This window comes from Salmo salar, chromosome 19, assembly GCF_965601325.2.
Source record: "Salmo salar chromosome 19, fSalSal1, whole genome shotgun sequence".
Lineage (NCBI taxonomy): Eukaryota > Metazoa > Chordata > Actinopteri > Salmoniformes > Salmonidae > Salmo > Salmo salar.
The window spans coordinates 14,306,624-14,324,447 of record NC_138309.1 but is presented as its reverse complement, the minus strand read 5'-3'; the positions used below and the strand labels follow the sequence as shown (position 1 = coordinate 14,324,447).

The 17,824-nt window shown below is 43.6% G+C and overlaps 2 protein-coding genes across 7 annotated transcripts in view; both read left to right on the top strand.

The window, feature by feature from the left end:
• The window catches only part of arhgap29a (Rho GTPase activating protein 29a), a 74,384-nt gene extending 70,711 nt beyond the window's left edge, over positions 1-3,673 (top strand). For 3 of the 4 annotated variants that reach the window (XM_082965637.1, XM_082965639.1, XM_082965640.1), the window contains 2 exons: positions 1,038-1,146; positions 1,268-3,673. In XM_082965637.1, coding sequence (XP_082821763.1) covers positions 1,038-1,146; positions 1,268-2,289 — 1,131 coding nt within the window. In that variant the 3' untranslated portion in view covers positions 2,290-3,673. The remainder of the gene's footprint in view (positions 1-1,037; positions 1,147-1,267) is intronic. The other variant, XM_082965638.1, reaches the window with a different exon arrangement.
• A 204-nt stretch (positions 3,674-3,877) lies between these two features.
• Positions 3,878-17,824, top strand: part of abca4a (ATP binding cassette subfamily A member 4a) — a 77,165-nt gene continuing 63,218 nt past the window's right edge. For 2 of the 3 annotated variants that reach the window (XM_045702108.2, XM_045702107.2), the window contains exons 1-8: positions 3,879-4,092; positions 6,947-7,058; positions 7,936-8,029; positions 8,271-8,412; positions 8,792-8,931; positions 10,259-10,386; positions 11,137-11,334; positions 15,141-15,230. In XM_045702108.2, the coding sequence (XP_045558064.2) occupies positions 6,993-7,058; positions 7,936-8,029; positions 8,271-8,412; positions 8,792-8,931; positions 10,259-10,386; positions 11,137-11,334; positions 15,141-15,230 (858 nt within the window). In that variant the 5' untranslated portion in view covers positions 3,879-4,092; positions 6,947-6,992. Of the gene's footprint in view, positions 4,093-6,946; positions 7,059-7,935; positions 8,030-8,270; positions 8,413-8,791; positions 8,932-10,258; positions 10,387-11,136; positions 11,335-15,140; positions 15,231-17,824 lie in introns of all 3 variants that reach the window. The other variant, XM_082965636.1, reaches the window with a different exon arrangement.

Sequence of the window (17,824 nt, the reverse complement as noted above, 5' to 3'; positions counted from 1 at the left end):
GCTTTGTGCACGGGGACACTGTCATGCTGAAACAGGAAAGGTCCTTCCCCAAACTGTTGCCACAAAGTTGGAAGCAGAGAATCGTCTAGAACGTCATTATATGCTGTAGTGTTAAGATGTTTTTGCAGGGCCTTACCTGAACCATGAAAAACAGCCCCAGACCATTATTCCCCTTTCACCAAAATTTACATTTGGCACTATGCATTCGGGCCGGTATCGTTCTCCTGGCATCCGCCAAACCCAGATTCGTTCATCAGACTCCTGGATGGTGAAGCGTGATTCATCACTCCACAGAACGTGTTTCCGCTGCTCCAGAGTCCAATGGCGGCGAGCTTTACACCACTCCAGCCGATGCTTTGCATTGCACATGGTGATCTTAGGCTTGTGTGCGGCTGCTCGGCCATGGAAACCCCTTTCATGAAGCTCCTAACAAACAGTTGTTGTGCTGACGTTGCTTCAAGAGGCAGTTTGGAACTCGGTAGTGAGTGTTGCAACCGAGGACAGACGATTTACGCACTTCAGCACTCGGCGGTCCCGTTCTGTGAGCTTGTGTGGCCTACAACTTTGCGGCTGAACCGTTGTTGCTCCTTGATGTTTCTACTTCACAATAACAGCACTTACAGTTGACCTCGGCAGCTCTAGCAGGGCAGACATTTGACAAACTGACTTCTTGGAAAGGTGGCATCCTATGACGGTGCCACATTGAAAGTCACTGAGCTCTTCAGTACCAGCCATTCTACTGCCAATGTTTGTCTGTGGAGATTGCATGACTGTGTGCTCGATTTTATACACCTGTCAGCAACTGGTATAGCTGAAATAGCCGAATCCACTAATTTGAAGGGTTGTCCACATACTTTTGTCCATGTAGTGTACCTCACCATCCATATGTTACGGATCTAGCTACTACTACTGACTGAAACAGTAATGATTACTGACTCTCTCTTTCTCTCTCTCTCTCGCCCCCCACCCCCTTCTCTTTCTCTTCTTTGTGTTTTTCCCTCTCTGTCCATCTGTTTCCTGTCCTCTGTCCATTGCAGCAGAGCTCTAAAGTGTATAAGCGTCATTCCTCCATAATCCCCTCCACCCATTTAATGGACGAGGTCAGAGAGGGGAAACCCAGGCCTGATGGGAGGGACTATGCTCCTGGTCAGTATTGCCCCACTATAGCTGGACACACTGGCCCATTGATACACTGTATACTATAGCCTACTTTGACGTATCACTCCCTGCTACTGTATTACTGACGTGTCTCCTCTTTACTCTGTAGTAGTGGACGAGGACTCAGAGCAACTCAATGGGCTCCTGTCTGGCAGCGTCCCTGAGGTCCAGAGAGCAGAGGGAGAGAGGGACAGGGGGGAGAGGGGTCTTACCCGGGCCCGCCACACCACTTCCCGGGTCCACCTCCGCCACCCCCGCTCCAAGCTTGTCTCCCGACCCATGAGCATGCCTGCCGAACGCCTCCTGAACCCCGCCCACGGCGTGGATGAGAGGAATGCCAGGAACACCGCTGACCTGGACAGCGAGGACGTTACCGGGAGCGCCGGGAGCATTGCGCGGGACCAGTCAATTGAGGAGGTGTCAGAGGACGAGAAGCCAAAGTCGAGGGCGAGCAGCCACTACCGGAGCACGTTCATCGACACGGGGACGTTACGTAGGACCTGGGACAGACAGTACAAGCATTATGACATCACCCCCAGGACAGCTAAGATTATTACCAACCTGCCTACAGCAGACAAAGAGGTGGAGGACTCGACCACAAGCCTCTCCACTTCTGTACCATCATCCTCTTCCATCTACCCCAACAGACCCTACACCATCGCAGTGAGGCCGGGCAGGACTCTGAAAAGGGAGGAGAACGTGTGCGAGTACAGCTCTGTGCCCACTGCGTTCAGGCCCCCCCGGACTCTACAGCCACCGCCTGGAACCTTCTACAAACCCCCCTCGGGGAGCAAGGACAAAGTGTTAGGGGACGCGCCGCAAAAGAAGCATGCCGAGGCAGCTAACAGTGCAGAGGAGGAAGAACAGGAGGAGGATGATGATGATGACGAAGATGAGGAGGAGGAAGAGGAGATGGGTCTGGAGGTCTCTGTAGACGAGCCCTCTGTGGATGAAGACAATGTGGATGAGGACACTGAGGCTCCGCAGCAGGCTGCAAGCTCCTCTCTGTCCCTGCCCCAATCCCCCAGCTCCAGCCCTGAGGACCTCAGTGACGAGGCCAAGCCCGTGTACCAGAGACTACGGGCCAGACGCTTGCAGGAGTTCGAGCACCGCGAGGCCCATTTTGTATGACCATATTTATCGCCATTACTCACGGGTCGTCATTATAATTAATCAAGAGTAATTTTCCTTCTATGATTAGGATTGAAATGGTCAAATCTGTATAATATGTGCCATATTGTATAAGATAAGAAAAGAAAACTTCAAATCATTTCATGAACTGTGAAAAAAAATTACTCACGGAAGTGTTATATATATTAATATATTCCTTGTTATCTTTTTTGGAGTTCCACAGTTGGTGCTGGAAGGAACTGTTGTACTGCAGGTCCCCAAAATGAAGACAGGATGCACTTAGTTAACTACATAACAATGGCTGTATTATAAGTCACTTCACCTATTCTAGGTTTCTGTTAAAAGGTCTGTATAAAGAAAGCCACATAATCAAAACGTGCTTCCAGTACCAATCACTACAAATGTTAAAGAAATAGTTCATTTCCCAAAAGTTAAATCCATCGTAGATTTATATGTACAGTATTTTTAACATACGGCTCAATACAAAGTAATGCCAGGATAGCATGTTTTCTCTCTTTTAAACTGTGCAATTACTTTTTATTAAATAAATATCATACTGTATCTGTTGTATAAAGTTTTGGTACACTGTATTTGTATGTTTATATGCCAAAAATATTATTTCAACAACTGTTACAGTATAGTGTGTATCGCCACTTTATCAAAACTGAATTTGACGCACTTACTTAATCCAGTCTTTCACAGTTATTTTATGCATTACACATTTCTACTTTTTGTAATGCAGTGTTTTGTATACAGTATTACTTTTGTATACCTTTGTATACAGTCATTTGAAAGGTTACAATGTTTAATATATGCTTTATCAAACCTGAAACGGCATGTGTTGCTCATTTAACGTGGATGAATAACTCTTATTTATCTTTGACTTGATTGACACTTAGGCATTATATATGGAAAGTGTCTGTATGTAAGTCAGTGGAGATATGCTACAAAGCCACATTTCAACCAAACATCAACCTGCTCCTTTTAGACGTTTACCTGGAAGGTAACAACCCAACAACTCAACTGAAAAACATTGAATAATATTATTAGAGGTCAGTCAGGTCGTTTCTGGCCTGTTGTAAGAAGTCTATCACAATATTACGATGGGCCAAATCTGTTCTCTTTTTGAAAGTACTATTCAGTTCAGTCAATGCTGACCAGATATTTTATTCATATCAATTATACTCTCACTTTGTACAGGTTATAAGTACCAGTAAATGCAACATTCATGTAAATGGTATATCCGTCTATATTTTATAAATATTATCTATAAGGGTCTTTGCAGATTCTCTCCAATGTATTAAATCCCTTTCATTGTACAAACAGGTACATACGAACATACACCTTTTTGTAACTTATTAAAATATAGTTGACAACTTCCAAACATGTTTCTGTAATCTTTTTTTATTCCCACACCTACAGTATAGATAGTTGATAAACCAGATTTTGGAGCCTAGGTCAATTCCTAGTTGATGTGAATAAATGGAGCGTAAGAGGAAGAAACCATAACATGTAGACCCTATTTTTTTTTCCCCATAACCTTCAATAAAATGATCCCTCTCTTTCTCGGGTGGTTGTTAGGTCATTCAGGTCTCTGTGGAAATGGATGAGCGGTGTTAGCAGGCTCTGAGGCATTGAGAAAGAAGATTAAATCAATCAGATTAACTATTCGCTGGGTCTGTAGTTACTAAAGGAACTGCGTGGTTAGGTGTTAGCACCAGACATGGGACATACAACGCAACGTCCTGGGTTACTTTATACTCACTACTAGATGGTACTCCACGGTTCTATTCTTCTTCTGAAGTAAGTGGTCTTTCATGTTCTTGAGGTGTCCTATGTAGTTGTGTTATTAGTCTGTTCATTCACGTGTAATAGCTATGCTTGCTAGGACAGTCTATGTTGTGGTTGTAGGCTACACTGTTGCAAAATCTGTATGCTCCTGGGAATTCTTAAAGCAACCAAATCCTATCATCAACATCTCAACCTTGTTGCTAACAGCATGCAAAAATCTTTATTTAACAAACACATCTGGTATATCAAAGTCATCTTGATACAACACCAGTTAAGGATTTTACATTGTGCATAACATATTGCAATGTAACTACTACTGGCGGCAGGTAACGTTAGCTTAGCAATTAAGAGCGTTGCCCAACGCATAACCGAAAGATCGCTGGTTAGAATCCCAGAACCAACTAGGTGAAAGATCTACCGATGTGCCCTTGAGTAAGGCACTTAACACTAATTGCTCCTGTAAATCGCTCTGGATTTTTAGAGCGTCTGCTAAATGACTAAAATGTACTAGTAGTGCTACCATTAAATGTAACTACTAGTAGTACTACCAGGAAATGTACCTACTAGTAGTACTACCAGGAAATGTACCTACTAGTAGTACTACCTGTAAATGTAACTACTAGTAGTACTACCAGGAAATGTACATACTAGTAGTACTACCAGTAAATGTAACTACTAGTAGTGCTACCATTAAATGTAACTACTAGTAGTATTACCAGGAAATGTACCTACTAGTAGTACTGCCAGTAAATGTAACTACTAGTAGTACTACCAGTAAATGTAACTACTAGTAGTACTACTAGTAGTACTACCAGTAAATGTAACTACTAGTAGTACTACCAGGAAATGTACCTACTAGTAGTACTAACAGTAAATGTAACTACTAGTAGTACTACCAGTAAATGTAACTACTAGTAGTACTACCAGGAAATGTACATACTAGTAGTACTACCAGTAAATGTAACTACTAGTAGTGCTACCATTAAATGTAACTACTAGTAGTATTACCAGGAAATGTACCTACTAGTAGTACTGCCAGTAAATGTAACTACTAGTAGTGCTACCAGTAAATGTAACTACTAGTAGTGCTACCAGTAAATGTAACTACTAGTAGTGCTACCAGTAAATGTAACTACTAGTACTACCAGTAAATGTAACTACTAGTACTACCAGTAAATGTAACTACTAGTAGTGCTACCAGTAAATGTAACTACTAGTAGTGCTACCAGTAAATGTAACTACTAGTACTACCAGTAAATGTAGCTACTAGTACTACCAGTAAATGTAACTACTAGTACTACCAGTAAATGTAACTACTAGTACTACCAGTAAATGTAACTACTAGTACTACCAGTAAATGTAAGTACTAGTACTACTACCAGTAAATGTAACTACTAGTAGTACTACTACCAGTAAATGTAACTGCTAGTAGTACTACCAGTAAATGTAACTACTAGTAGTGCTACCAGTAAATGTAACTACTAGTAGTGCTACCAGTAAATGTAACTACTAGTAGTGCTACCAGTAAATGTAACTACTAGTACTACCAGTAAATGTAACTACTAGTACTACCAGTAAATGTAACTACTAGTAGTACTACCAGTAAATGTAACTACTAGTACTACCAGTAAATGTAACTACTAGTAGTACTACCAGTAAATGTAACTACTAGTAGTACTACCAGTAAATGTAACTACTAGTACTACCGTAAATGTAACTACTAGTAGTACTACCAGTAAATGTAACTACTAGTAGTACTACCAGTAAATGTAACTACTGGTACTACCAGTAAATGTAACTACTAGTAGTGCTACCAGTAAATGTAACTACTAGTAGTGCTTCCAGTAAATGTAACTACTTGTAGTGCTACCAGTAAATGTAACTACTAGTAGTAATACCAGCAAATGTAACTACTAGTAGTGCTACCAGTAAATGTAACTACTAGTACTACCAGTAAATGTAACTACTAGTAGTACTACCAGTAACTATAGTTTTAAGTGACAGAATGCATCCTTTAATTGCAGTCTTCCTGTGCTTTTCTGGGTTCCCCTGAGGCCTTATAGATGGAGTTGTCAATCAATCTGTACATGTGCCATACATCATAGTGAGGTTATTGACTCTAAAAAGCAGCTTTGATTACTGCACCTGTGGCAGCACATACTCACACTAATTGAGTTAGGCACTGTGCTTACAATAGTAGCAGTACTCTGACACTGTAGCGGTATCATTTTCATTCAGCCTAACCAGCAGGATGTTTACTAGATCAGACTATGTACAATTTATTTATTTGCGATATCTGGCAACTAGAGGTTGACAGAACAGCACCATTAATCAATCAGATTTTCAAAAGACTGAATTGTTATATTATTACAGTAATCCATTCTGCAAGCAGTCAGTCCACTGGGAGTAGTGGCCATTATGTGTGTTATTATGTCATCACATGACATAAACAGCTCAGCCAATGAGAGTTGTCCTTCCCTCCCTATTGTTATATACTGATTGGCATGACCTAGAAAAGCGCTTTGCCCTTCCCACCCTCGCTCCCCATGTGATACACTTGTCTACTTCAATCAGTATCAAAACACTCTGGAACTAGGAGTAGCCCAGCATGCTTCTCAGCGCATGGAAGGATTACTTCCTGTTCTGTGGTCCTAGAATCATATGAAACTGGAACTGTTCTATCTGTATGATATTCAGTGAGAAACAGATTGTTTAAGGATTTGGAAATGTGTTAATTATGTCAGCATTGTGAGGTGGTTGGGAGGTGGATAAAGTATGGTTGGGAGGTGGATGAGGTATGATTGTGAGGTGGTTGTGTGATGGTCGTTTGGTGGTTGTATGATGGCTGTGTGATGGTTGTTTCCAGGTCTGTGCCCTGGTGGTGACCCCTACGAGGGGTGAAGAGGAGGATCATGGGTACGGGCAGTCAAGTCCGATTGCTGCTGTGGAAGAACTGGACCCTTCGCAAGAGACAGAAGGTTAAACAAACACACTTCTGATGATTGTCTTTCTCAATCTAACACATCTTTCATTTTGAAGACATTTCCATCACCTTCTGTGAAATTATTTGCAAGCACTTGTTTTGTGTGTCACTGAATTCTAAAAGCTACTTTTCCCCTTAGGGCCACCGTGCTAAAACAGAACAGAAATGTAGGATTTAAAATCTACGTATTGAGAATGCCACATTATCTAAATAGAAAATAGATCCACCCTGTTATTGACTGGTTCTGGATAGCGTCTCAGACCTGTCATTGTGTTAGTAGCCTAAAGGTCGTGAGAGGACAATCACATGAGGATGATGCCTCTGAGGGCTGCTGGGTGACAGGAGGTTGTTGCACAAGTCTGGAGCCCTGCTTAGCTTAGCTGCCCGGCCTGCCGTGTTTAGATCGCTGTGTTTAGCTCAGTCCCCCATGGTCACGTCTCACATCGTGCCAACTGCATACTGTAACTAAACTAATGAAGCTTGGCCCAATTTCAACAAACACACACACACACACACACACACACACACACACACACACACACACACACACACACACACACACACACACACACACACACACACACACACACACCACACACACACACACACACACACACACACACACACACAGCCAAACGACAGGAGTCAACTTTGTGTTGTGGACATTCAGATCTCTTTGTGCTTCGTTAACAAACTAAAGCCAAACTCCTTCATTTATGCATACCCTCAAAACAAATGTACGCATACAAATCAACTCTCACCCAACGCTCACTTCTGCCACTCTAATACAGATAGATATTTTTTCAGCGTAATTCAAAATGAACAGCTGCCTTCCAATGTGAAGAGTATATTGTTCGTTGTTTTCCCCCCAGATGCGGTTCTTCATGGAGATTATGTGGCCAGTGGTTCTGTTCATTGGACTAGTGTGGCTGAGGACAGCTAACCCTTTATACCGTCAACACGAGTGTAAGAACATGTTCTTCTGACAATGTAAACACTGGCGTTATCAACATTATAAGCAGTCTATGCACAAGCAATTACAACCCTACAAACCAGCAAATGCTCAGCTCTGATGAACAACATATTTTCAATATGTTTACAAATCTTTTAAAGTGTGGAGCAAAATAATCCATTTTGTGACTAGAGTTATACCAGTCTATACGTGATGATCAGAGCAGTGCTGCCTGTCCTGTCCACTGTTGTACAGGTCACTTTCCCAACAAGGCCATGCCCTCGACTGGCATCCTTCCATGGATCCAGGGAATCTTCTGCAACGCCAACAACCCATGCTTCCAGTACGCCACCAGGGGAGAGGGCCCCGGACTCGTCTCCAACTACAACGATTCCATGTGAGCAGAGGAGCAGGGCTGTGATAGCTGGTCCCAGATCTGTTGGTGCTGTCAAGCCAACACCTATGGTCATTGTCTAGGGCTGTTTGTGATGATAGGCCAGCCAGATAGGAGAGGGTTGAGCAGCAGTACTACATACTTATGTACCATTTGATGGCAGATGAAAGGAGGGTTTTACATGTTATAATACAGTATGTTCTCACTGAAGACATTTCATCGGCACTTGGCAAGGCTCTGCACTCACGCCTACGAGGTTCAGGGTTCTTATGTCTGTGTGAATGGATTGCTTGAATGAATGTGTGTACCTATCTGTTTGTCTGTGTTGATGTTTATGTGTGTGTGCGTGTGTGACCCATCCTCTGCTCTGCTCCTCATGCAGACTGGCTCGGTTCTACTTGGACACCCAGGAGCTTCTTCTGAGTGACCCAGAGTTCCTGCAGCTGGGTCGGCTCTGGAGGGAACTGTTCACCATGAGCACCTTCATGGACACCCTGCGGACCAGCCCAGAACAGATCTCAGGTCAGAGGAACTCCCATCAACTTAAAAGCTATGGTTCATAAGTACAGATCCAGGACAGGCCTGGGTTCAAATACATTTGGTTGTTATTTCAATACTAGACAACTATTTTCCTAAACTGGAAATAAAAACACTCACACAGCAATGTGCGGTCCTCACCAAATAATGTGTATTTTCTTTGTACTATGCGAGTCATTGATCATGTTTTCTACAACCATCTGGTCCAAAAGCAATCAGGGGCAATTGTTTCCTATCTTCACCAAACCAAACAAATGAACCCAACACATCCCATCTCTCCCATTCCTCTCCTCCTGCTATGCAACATGTGTAGACTGGAGGTGGGTTACATCACTTAGCTAGGCTTATAGAAAGGCATTTCCCCGTAGTGGGAACTAGGATCCTAAGCAGCAGCACTGTTTATTTTGTCAGAAAGCAATTCAAGTGTTTCCCTTCCCAACAGAACACATAAACATGGTTATATCTGGAAGCCAATGCTAACATTCCCATACTAATGATCGCTTATACATTCTCAATCTGATCTGACAACTACAAATGCTACTCCGCTGGGATAATAGCCTCTTATGATGGTGCTATCTAGAAAAAAAGGTGCTATCTAGAACCTTAAAGGGTATTTTGGCTGTCCCCATAGGAGAACCCTTTGAATAACCCTTTTTGGTTGCAAATAGAACACTTTTGGGTTCCATGTAGAACTCTTTCTACACAGGGTTCTACATGGAACCCAAACGGGTTCTACCTGGAACCAGAAAGGGTTCTCCTATGGGAACAGCCAAAGAATCCTTTTGGAACCCTTTTTTTCTAAGAGTTCAACAGTCTTATCTCTTCATTCCACAGTGAGATGGACACTTTTGTCTTCCTATACTTTTGAGACCATGTCTGGATATATCACTCTTACAGCCTCTTATTCCATTGGTCTCCGTGTCTCCTCAAAGTTTCAAAGGATAATCTGGCAGTCTTCAATGTAAAGAAATACCACTTCCATTTTCACTGAGGACCTGTCAAGTTCCATATCACTATCTTCCTGTTGATTATCATCTCGGGGGTACTTCCTTCTCTTATCTGAGGTTTTAACTATTCTTCCCTCTTCCTTTTCCTTTTCCTCTTCCCATTCCTTTCTCTCTCTCTCTCTCTCTCTCTCTCTCTCTCGCTCCTCTCTCTCTTTCTTTCTCTCTCTCGCTCTCTCTTTCTCTCTCGCTCTCACTCTTTCTCTTTTTCTCACTCTCTTTCTCTCTCTTTCTCTCGCTCTCTCTCTCTTTCTCTCTCGTTCTCTCTTTCTCTCTCTCTCTCTCTTTATCTCTCTCTCTCTCTCCAGGTCGAGGGCTGAAGGTAGAGGACATTCTGAAGGATGATGAGACCCTGACGTCCTTTCTCCTAAGGGATGTTCCTCTGCCAGAGTTTGTGGTCAATGAGCTGGTCAATGCCAAGATCAGGCCTGAGCAGGTCAGACTACGCCTTAGTGGACCTACTGTGTGTGTGTGTTCTGTCCCCACTTAGACAGCTGTAACACTCCATCACCCTGAGTATTCTATCTGATTATTAGCTAAGGATTTATCCAGCCAGCACATTTTCCTGGGGGCTAGCCACACTGGCTGAATTAGCCAACAGTGCTGGCTGAATCGCAACCCTGAGAAAGACAGTGTTTTTCTATGAAAGCTCAGGACAGGATCTCCATTTGAAAGCTGTGGTCAAGAGGGCTATTGGGATACTGATGTCATTACACTGGGTTGTGCTGTGTGCTTTGTCTGGTGGCCTGTGGCTCCTGCATACCTTCTCTTCCCCCAAAGGGAGCTCTTTCTTCCCCCAGTGAGCGACAACACCAGCCCTGGATCAAAGGGCTATGCAGTGGGGGGTGAATCATCACTAGGTCTTTGTTCACACAGAAAACACATACACAAAGAAAGGAATACAGAACCTAAAATTAAAGGGGACTGGCTAAAGGCTGTGTGTGTGTGTGTGTGTGTGTGTGTGTGTGTGTGTGTGTGTGTGTGTGTGTGTGTGTGTGTGTGTGTGTGTGTGTGTGTGTGTGTGTGTGTGTGTGTGTGTGTGTGTGTGTGTGCCACATGCGTGCATGTATATAGGCATACTACTTCCTGAAAAAGAGGCCTTCTCTTCACCGAGGAGTTTTGCTCAATGTTACAAACTCCCTCCCTCTGTGACTTCATACTCTGACCCTTGACCTCTGCCCCTCAGTTTGTGTTTGGTGTCCCTGACCTCCACCTGAAGGACATCGCCTGCAGTCAGACCCTGCTGGAGCAGTTCATCATCTTCCCCAGCCGCAGGGGGCTGTACAGGGTTCACAGCAGCATTTGTGCCCTCACACCACAGAGACTACAGATCATAGAGGACAGGCTCTACGCCAATGTGGACTTCTTTAAACTCTTCCGTCAGGTCTGTCAATCTCAATGTGTCCCGTTCTGCCTCTTGTCTGACCTGTCTGCTATGCATCACATACTGTAGCCTTGCAAACCAAGGTCCTGGACTCTGTCTTGGATTTTGAATGAACAATTTCCATATTGTCCAAATATGGAAAAACGCACTATGGCTGCGTTTACACAGGCAGCCTAATTCTGATATTTTTTCCACTAATTGGTATTTTGACCAGTCACATCAGATCTTTTTCAGAGATAATCTGATTGTTCAAAAGACCAATTAGTGAGAAAAAAGATCAGAATTGGGCTGCCTGTTTAAACGCAGTCTATGTATGTCTTCATCGTATATCCACACGAAGACCTCAATCTGTATTATCATACAGTAGTATTTGCGTAAATGTCTCTCTTTTGAATGGATCCTTGTGGTCTGTGGCACGGAATATCTGTCACATTTGGGACGCTGCCATCTTGTTTATTTACTTACCAACAAAGATTGGCTGGCGTGTGTCACTGGGACTACTATTGGCTGTTCCAACCCTCTGCCAACACCCACAGCATGAGCTGATGGACATAAGTTGGAGAGAGTGGCACCAGTTAGGGTGAGTTGAGGAGAGTTGGCACCAGTTAGGGTGAGTTGAGGAGTTGGCACCAGTTAGGGTGAGTTGAGGAGAGTTGGCACCAGTTGGGAGGAGTTGGCGTGAGTCATGATGGAATTGCATGGCTTAAAACAATGTGTATGTTGTAAGTCATCAGTACACATTTCCTCTAACGTTGAACTGCCTAGATACAGACCATTGAATTTCTGAAGGTGACAAATCACAACTGGCAAAATGAAACAGGAAAACCACATTCCTCTACTGTGTAATGAAACTGAAGTATAATTCATAGTGGAACTGCAGTAACATTAAAGTATCTGTACATCTATGGTTACAGTACTTCACCTAATATATACTGTACCTGTCATCTACTTCCCCTCTGCATTGGCTACATGGTTGAGATAGATTGAGGCAACATACAGTGAGTTGAATGGCCACAGACTGCTCAACTACCAGTTTCAGCAGAGTATATCAGGTTTTGGGACTTGACCTCTTTCAATAATGAGATTATAGATACCATGCCTCCCTTCCAGACTAAACCTAAGGGAGCTTTTCTATAATCACCTGTGTTTATGGTCCCATGGTCACGTCCACACACACTGTTGGCCCCAATAGGGCTGTGTGTGTGTGTATATGTGTCGCTTCTTTGAAACAAGCCCATTAGATCTCACGAGATAGTGAGGAATGTCAGAGAGGAAGGACGTCTTATTTGGGAGTTGTGCGTTGCTGCCGTGCACGATTTCCTGACCTCTAGCCCATTGTGTTGTGAGCTAGTTAGAAGTTTCCCCAGCTGAAATAGTCCCTGGAAGAAACAGTTACTGGAGACACTGTAGTTCCGGATACAGAAGATGACAACAATGCACTGTTCAGCAGATTTAGTGCATTCTCTGTTCCTATGTGGGAAAGTGAATGAGTTATTATATATATAGAAAAAATAAAAATCATGACAGAACAAGCACATGAATGACATGACATTACTTACCATCTAAATGATGAGGTAGCTTACACCCCAACCCACTTGAGACAAAATTATGACTGTGAAATGTTAAAGTGTATGGTAGTTTATCTATACATTTTTCATCACATTCATTACAGTGAATCTGTTGTTTTCTATATTAACTTTATTTTGATGCCTATGATTCTGCTATCATCCCAACAAACACACAACCACCAAACAGTGTTGTCTCAAATATACTGCTTGGTAAGCAGCGGCCATTTTACTTTTTTTTTATGCATGCCAGCAAAGCCACTACAGAACACAACACGAAACAATACATGATTTGCACTATAACGGTGACAAACAGTGCCCACAAACTGTTAGGGCCAACATAAAGTCCCAACAGCAGAGACCCAACAGCAGTCCCAACACCTTACCACTGTTACACCTGGCTTTCAGCGGAGCCTTGTCTGGCAGCGAAACAGCTCATTCAGCCTCATTTACTGCCGTTTTAAGACATTAATGAGCATACAATATTCAATGATTAGATTTCTCTAAAACAGGTTATAGGCTACGTGTGCACCACCGTACTTCTACATCTGCATTGCTTGATGTTTGGGGTTTTAGGCTGGATTTCTGTACAGCACTTTGTGACATCGGCTGATGTAAAAGGGTTTTATAAATACATTTGATTGATTGACCAAGTCAGAACAGTAGGCTACGTTATGAGGGAGGACAGGGACCAAATTATTAGGGTGAGGCACATGGGCTACTAACAGCTTACTGCCCATCATACACTTAGTATTACTTTCTTAGCTACAGTATAGTATATCTCCCTGGCATATTACATTATTTATGCAGCAGCATAGAATACATTGTGCTGTGCTCACTTGATCAGGAAGGTGGTGTGGGGTCCTTCTTGTGGCTTCTAGAAAGAGGCCTGAAATCCTGACTTGGAATTCCGAGTTGGATGACCGTTCAAAATAATTTTTCGTATTTTCTAGTTTTATCCAAGCTTCTAGTTGTCTTGAACTCACTGAAGTCTGAGATTCCCCAGTTCCGACTTTCCAGTTGTTTTTATCGAGGCAGAAGTCATGCTGCGTTGACAGCATGGACAATGTGTTCAAACTTTTCTGGCCATTTTTCGTGATATCCAATTGGTAGTTACAATCTTGTCTCATCGCTGCAACTCCCCTACGGACTCGACGAAGGTCGAGAGCCAAGCCGCACTGGTTCTTGACACACTGCTCGCTTAACCCGGAAGCCAGACGCACCAATGTGTCGGAGGAAACACTGTCGAACTGACGACAGAAGACAACTTGCTGGCGCCCGGCCCACCACAAGGAGTTGCTAGAGCACGATGAGACAAGAACATCCCGGCCAGCCAAACCCTCTCCTAACCCGGACGACGCTGGGCTAATTGTGCGCCGCCTCATGGGTCTCCCGGTCACAGCCGGCTGTGACAGCCTGAGATCGAACCCAGGGCTGCAGTGGCGCCTTAGCACTCATTGTTGAATTTGCGATTTCCAACTTTTTGTGTAGTGTTTTTGTCCAATGGCTGATAAATTGTATCTATAATTTCTCTTCATATGACAAGGATTAAAACGGATTTGTCAGTAGATTGCTGACTTGATGCATAATCATGACTGCTTGTCTAGCTTGCTACAGTAGCTAAGATTTTGAAAGTATGATGTTGACATGATCCATTGCAATCAAAGCTACGGTAGATATAACGTGATTTGACGTCATTTTATCTGTGGCCAATGACCTTGAGCCTTCTTGGATGGGCACTTCTAATGTAAGTCTATGGCAGCACCCAAGGGGCTTGAATTTTCCAGCTCTACGCGTAGATTTTGCGGTGTCCCCATGAGTGACAGAACACTGAGCCAATCACGGTGCAACTAGAGAACACTGCCAACTCCATACGCTCTGTATTTTCCGCTGGCTGCCCCCCTACCACAGAAAGCACTGAGCTAGGCTGAAACACCTGCATTTTGGAGCTGCCTTCCTCAAGAAAGCAAAAAAGAGACCATGTTTGTATCCTGCTTTATTAACTCAATGATTTATTTATTTAACATTGTTTGCAAACTGATATGTGACTCGTATTAATGGAAAAATAACATGCGAAACAGGCACCCAAAACATTATAAAATAATATTGTATTTTTTTTGCTAAACAGGTAGGGCTCAAACAGGCATCATCCACCTGAGGCCTTTACCTGCCCTGAATGACGCATTGCCACTTTTGGTAAGGACGTGACAGTCATTTTGACAGCTCTGTTCCTCCTTCCAGCTTCCCCGGGTGTTGGATAACCACTCCAACGGTGTCGACCTACTCTTCTGGGCCAGAGTACTCTCTGCCACCTCCGAAAAGCTGCGAGAGGTAGGCACACACACACACACACGTGCGCACACACACACAATTCTCTCCGCCGCCTCTAAAACTACCAGAGGTCAACCCTACTACCGTTAGAACCATCATCCATCCCAAAATTCACCCACCACTATATTTCTATCCCTCAGGAAATCACTGCTTCCTCCCTGCTCGGGTCATTACGCAAACACAGACAGCAGGGATATCATGAGTGCGTATGAGGAAGGCTAAATCCAGCCCTAATAACCCTTTAGTCTCAACATGGAGCCCCATTCACAGGCTGTGTCCCAAGTGACACCCTAACCCCTACTTTTGACCAGAGTCCTATGGGCAATAGTCAAAAGCAATAATAATAATAAATACATTTGTAGAGCACTTATCATTTACAGACGTGAATCACAAAGCTTTTTACGGATTGGGGTGCCATTTGGGATGCAGACACAGATAAATCAACAGGCAGTCTGTCTGGACAGCTGTAAGTGAGGGTTATAGCACAGGTGAGGGCCTCAGACAAATGTCAAAGGTTGACGGGTCAGGTGGATGACCCCAGGGGAAGTGGTGATTGCAGGGAGAGGGAGGCGGGGGGAGGGCGCAAGAAGACATTCTGCAGAGGTGACATCCTGTTGGTGGGGCCGTCTGGATTCTTGTCTGCCGCCCCGGTGACAAAAGACGTGACGCCAGTCGGTCATTTTCCAAGTTCCATTTTTGTCTGGTTCCATAAACCGAACACTGTAGCTGTACTGTAGATAGGCCAGCCAGCTGAGTGGAAACTCTGCCTCAGAAATCCCACGACTCTGTTGACTAGAACAGAAACACTCCTTTTCTCTATTTCTTTTCAGTCTAGAAGTGGTGTTAGTTACAGTATGTGTCTTCCAATGTAGAAGAAACCACAAAAAATATCTTCAAAGGAGTGGAATTCAATCAATCAATCTTCTCTGACATTTTCTTTGTGGTTTTTATGTAAACATTGCTGTGCTGTATCATTGCTGTTGTCTCTATGTAAACACTGTGGTGCTGTCCAATTGCTGTGGTTTCTATGTAAGCATTGTGGTGCTGTCCAATTGCTGTGGTTTCTATGTAAACACTGTGGTGCTGTCCCATTGCTGTGGTTTATATGTAAACACTGTGGTGCTGTCCAATTGCTGTGGTTTCTATGTAAACACTGTGGTGCTGTACAATTGCTGTGGTTTATATGTAAACACTGTGGTGCTGTCCAATTGCTGTGGTTTCTATGTAAGCATTGTGGTGCTGTCCAATTGCTGTGGTTTCTATGTAAGCATTGTGGTGCTGTCCCATTGCTGTGGTTTCTATGTAAACACTGTGGTGCTGTCCAATTGCTGTGGTTTATATGTAAACACTGTGGTGCTGTCCAATTGCTGTGGTTTCTATGTAAACACTGTGGTGCTGTCCAATTGCTGTGGTTTCTATGTAAGCATTGTGGTGCTGTCCAATTGCTGTTGTCTCTATGTAAGCACTGTGGTGCTGTCCCATTGCTGTGGTTTCTATGTAAACACTGTGGTGCTGTCCAATTGCTGTGGTTTCTATGTAAGCATTGTGGTGCTGTCCCATTACTGTGGTTTCTATGTAAACACTGTGGTGCTGTCCCATTACTGTGGTTTCTATGTAAACACTGTGGTGCTGTCCAATTGTTGTGGTTTCTATGTAAACACTGTGGTGCTGTCCAATTGCTGTGGTTTCTATGTAAGCATTGTGGTGCTGTCCCATTACTGTGGTTTCTATGTAAACACTGTGGTGCTGTCCCATTGCTGTGGTTTCTATGTAAACACTGTGGTGCTGTCCCATTGCTGTGGTTTCTATGTAAACACTGTGGTGCTGTCCCATTACTGTGGTTTCTATGTTAACACTGTGGTGCTGTCCCGTTACTGTGGTTTCTATATAAGCACTGTGGTGCTGTCCCATTACTGTGGTTTCTATGTAAGCACTGTGGTGCTGTCCCGTTACTGTGATTTCTATGTAAACACTGTGGTGCTGTCCCATTACTGTGGTTTCTATGTAAGCACTGTGGTGCTGTCCCATTACTGTGGTTTCTATGTAAGCACTTAGGTGCTGTCCCATTACTGTGGTTTCTATGTAAGCACTGTGGTGCTGTCCCATTACTGTGGTTTCTATGTAAGCACTGTGGTGCTGTCCCATTACTGTGGTTTCTATGTAAACACTGTGGTGCTGTCCCATTACTGTGGTTTCTATGTAAGCACTGTGGTGCTGTCCCATTACTGTGGTTTCTATGTAAGCACTGTGGTGCTGTCCCATTACTGTGGCTTTGTTAAGAGTGGTTATCAGGAGCACTGTAGTACACACTCTATTTAAACACTTAACACCTCCCCTGGTTCTAATGGGCCCTCAGGGACCTACACTGGACAATCCCTTCTCCCCCCCTACAACCCACCCCTCCTCCCTTTGGAATCTCTTTAGTTTGTTGCGATTCATTTAGAGGGAAAACTTTGTTGACAGATAACCTAAAGAACCTAATATGGCTGTACATATCCTTCTATTTGGTCACATTATATAGCCCTGTCATACATGATTCAGAGTCATCATTTTCATACGGTTTCTAAATAACAACTCCCTCCCCTACCTCACCC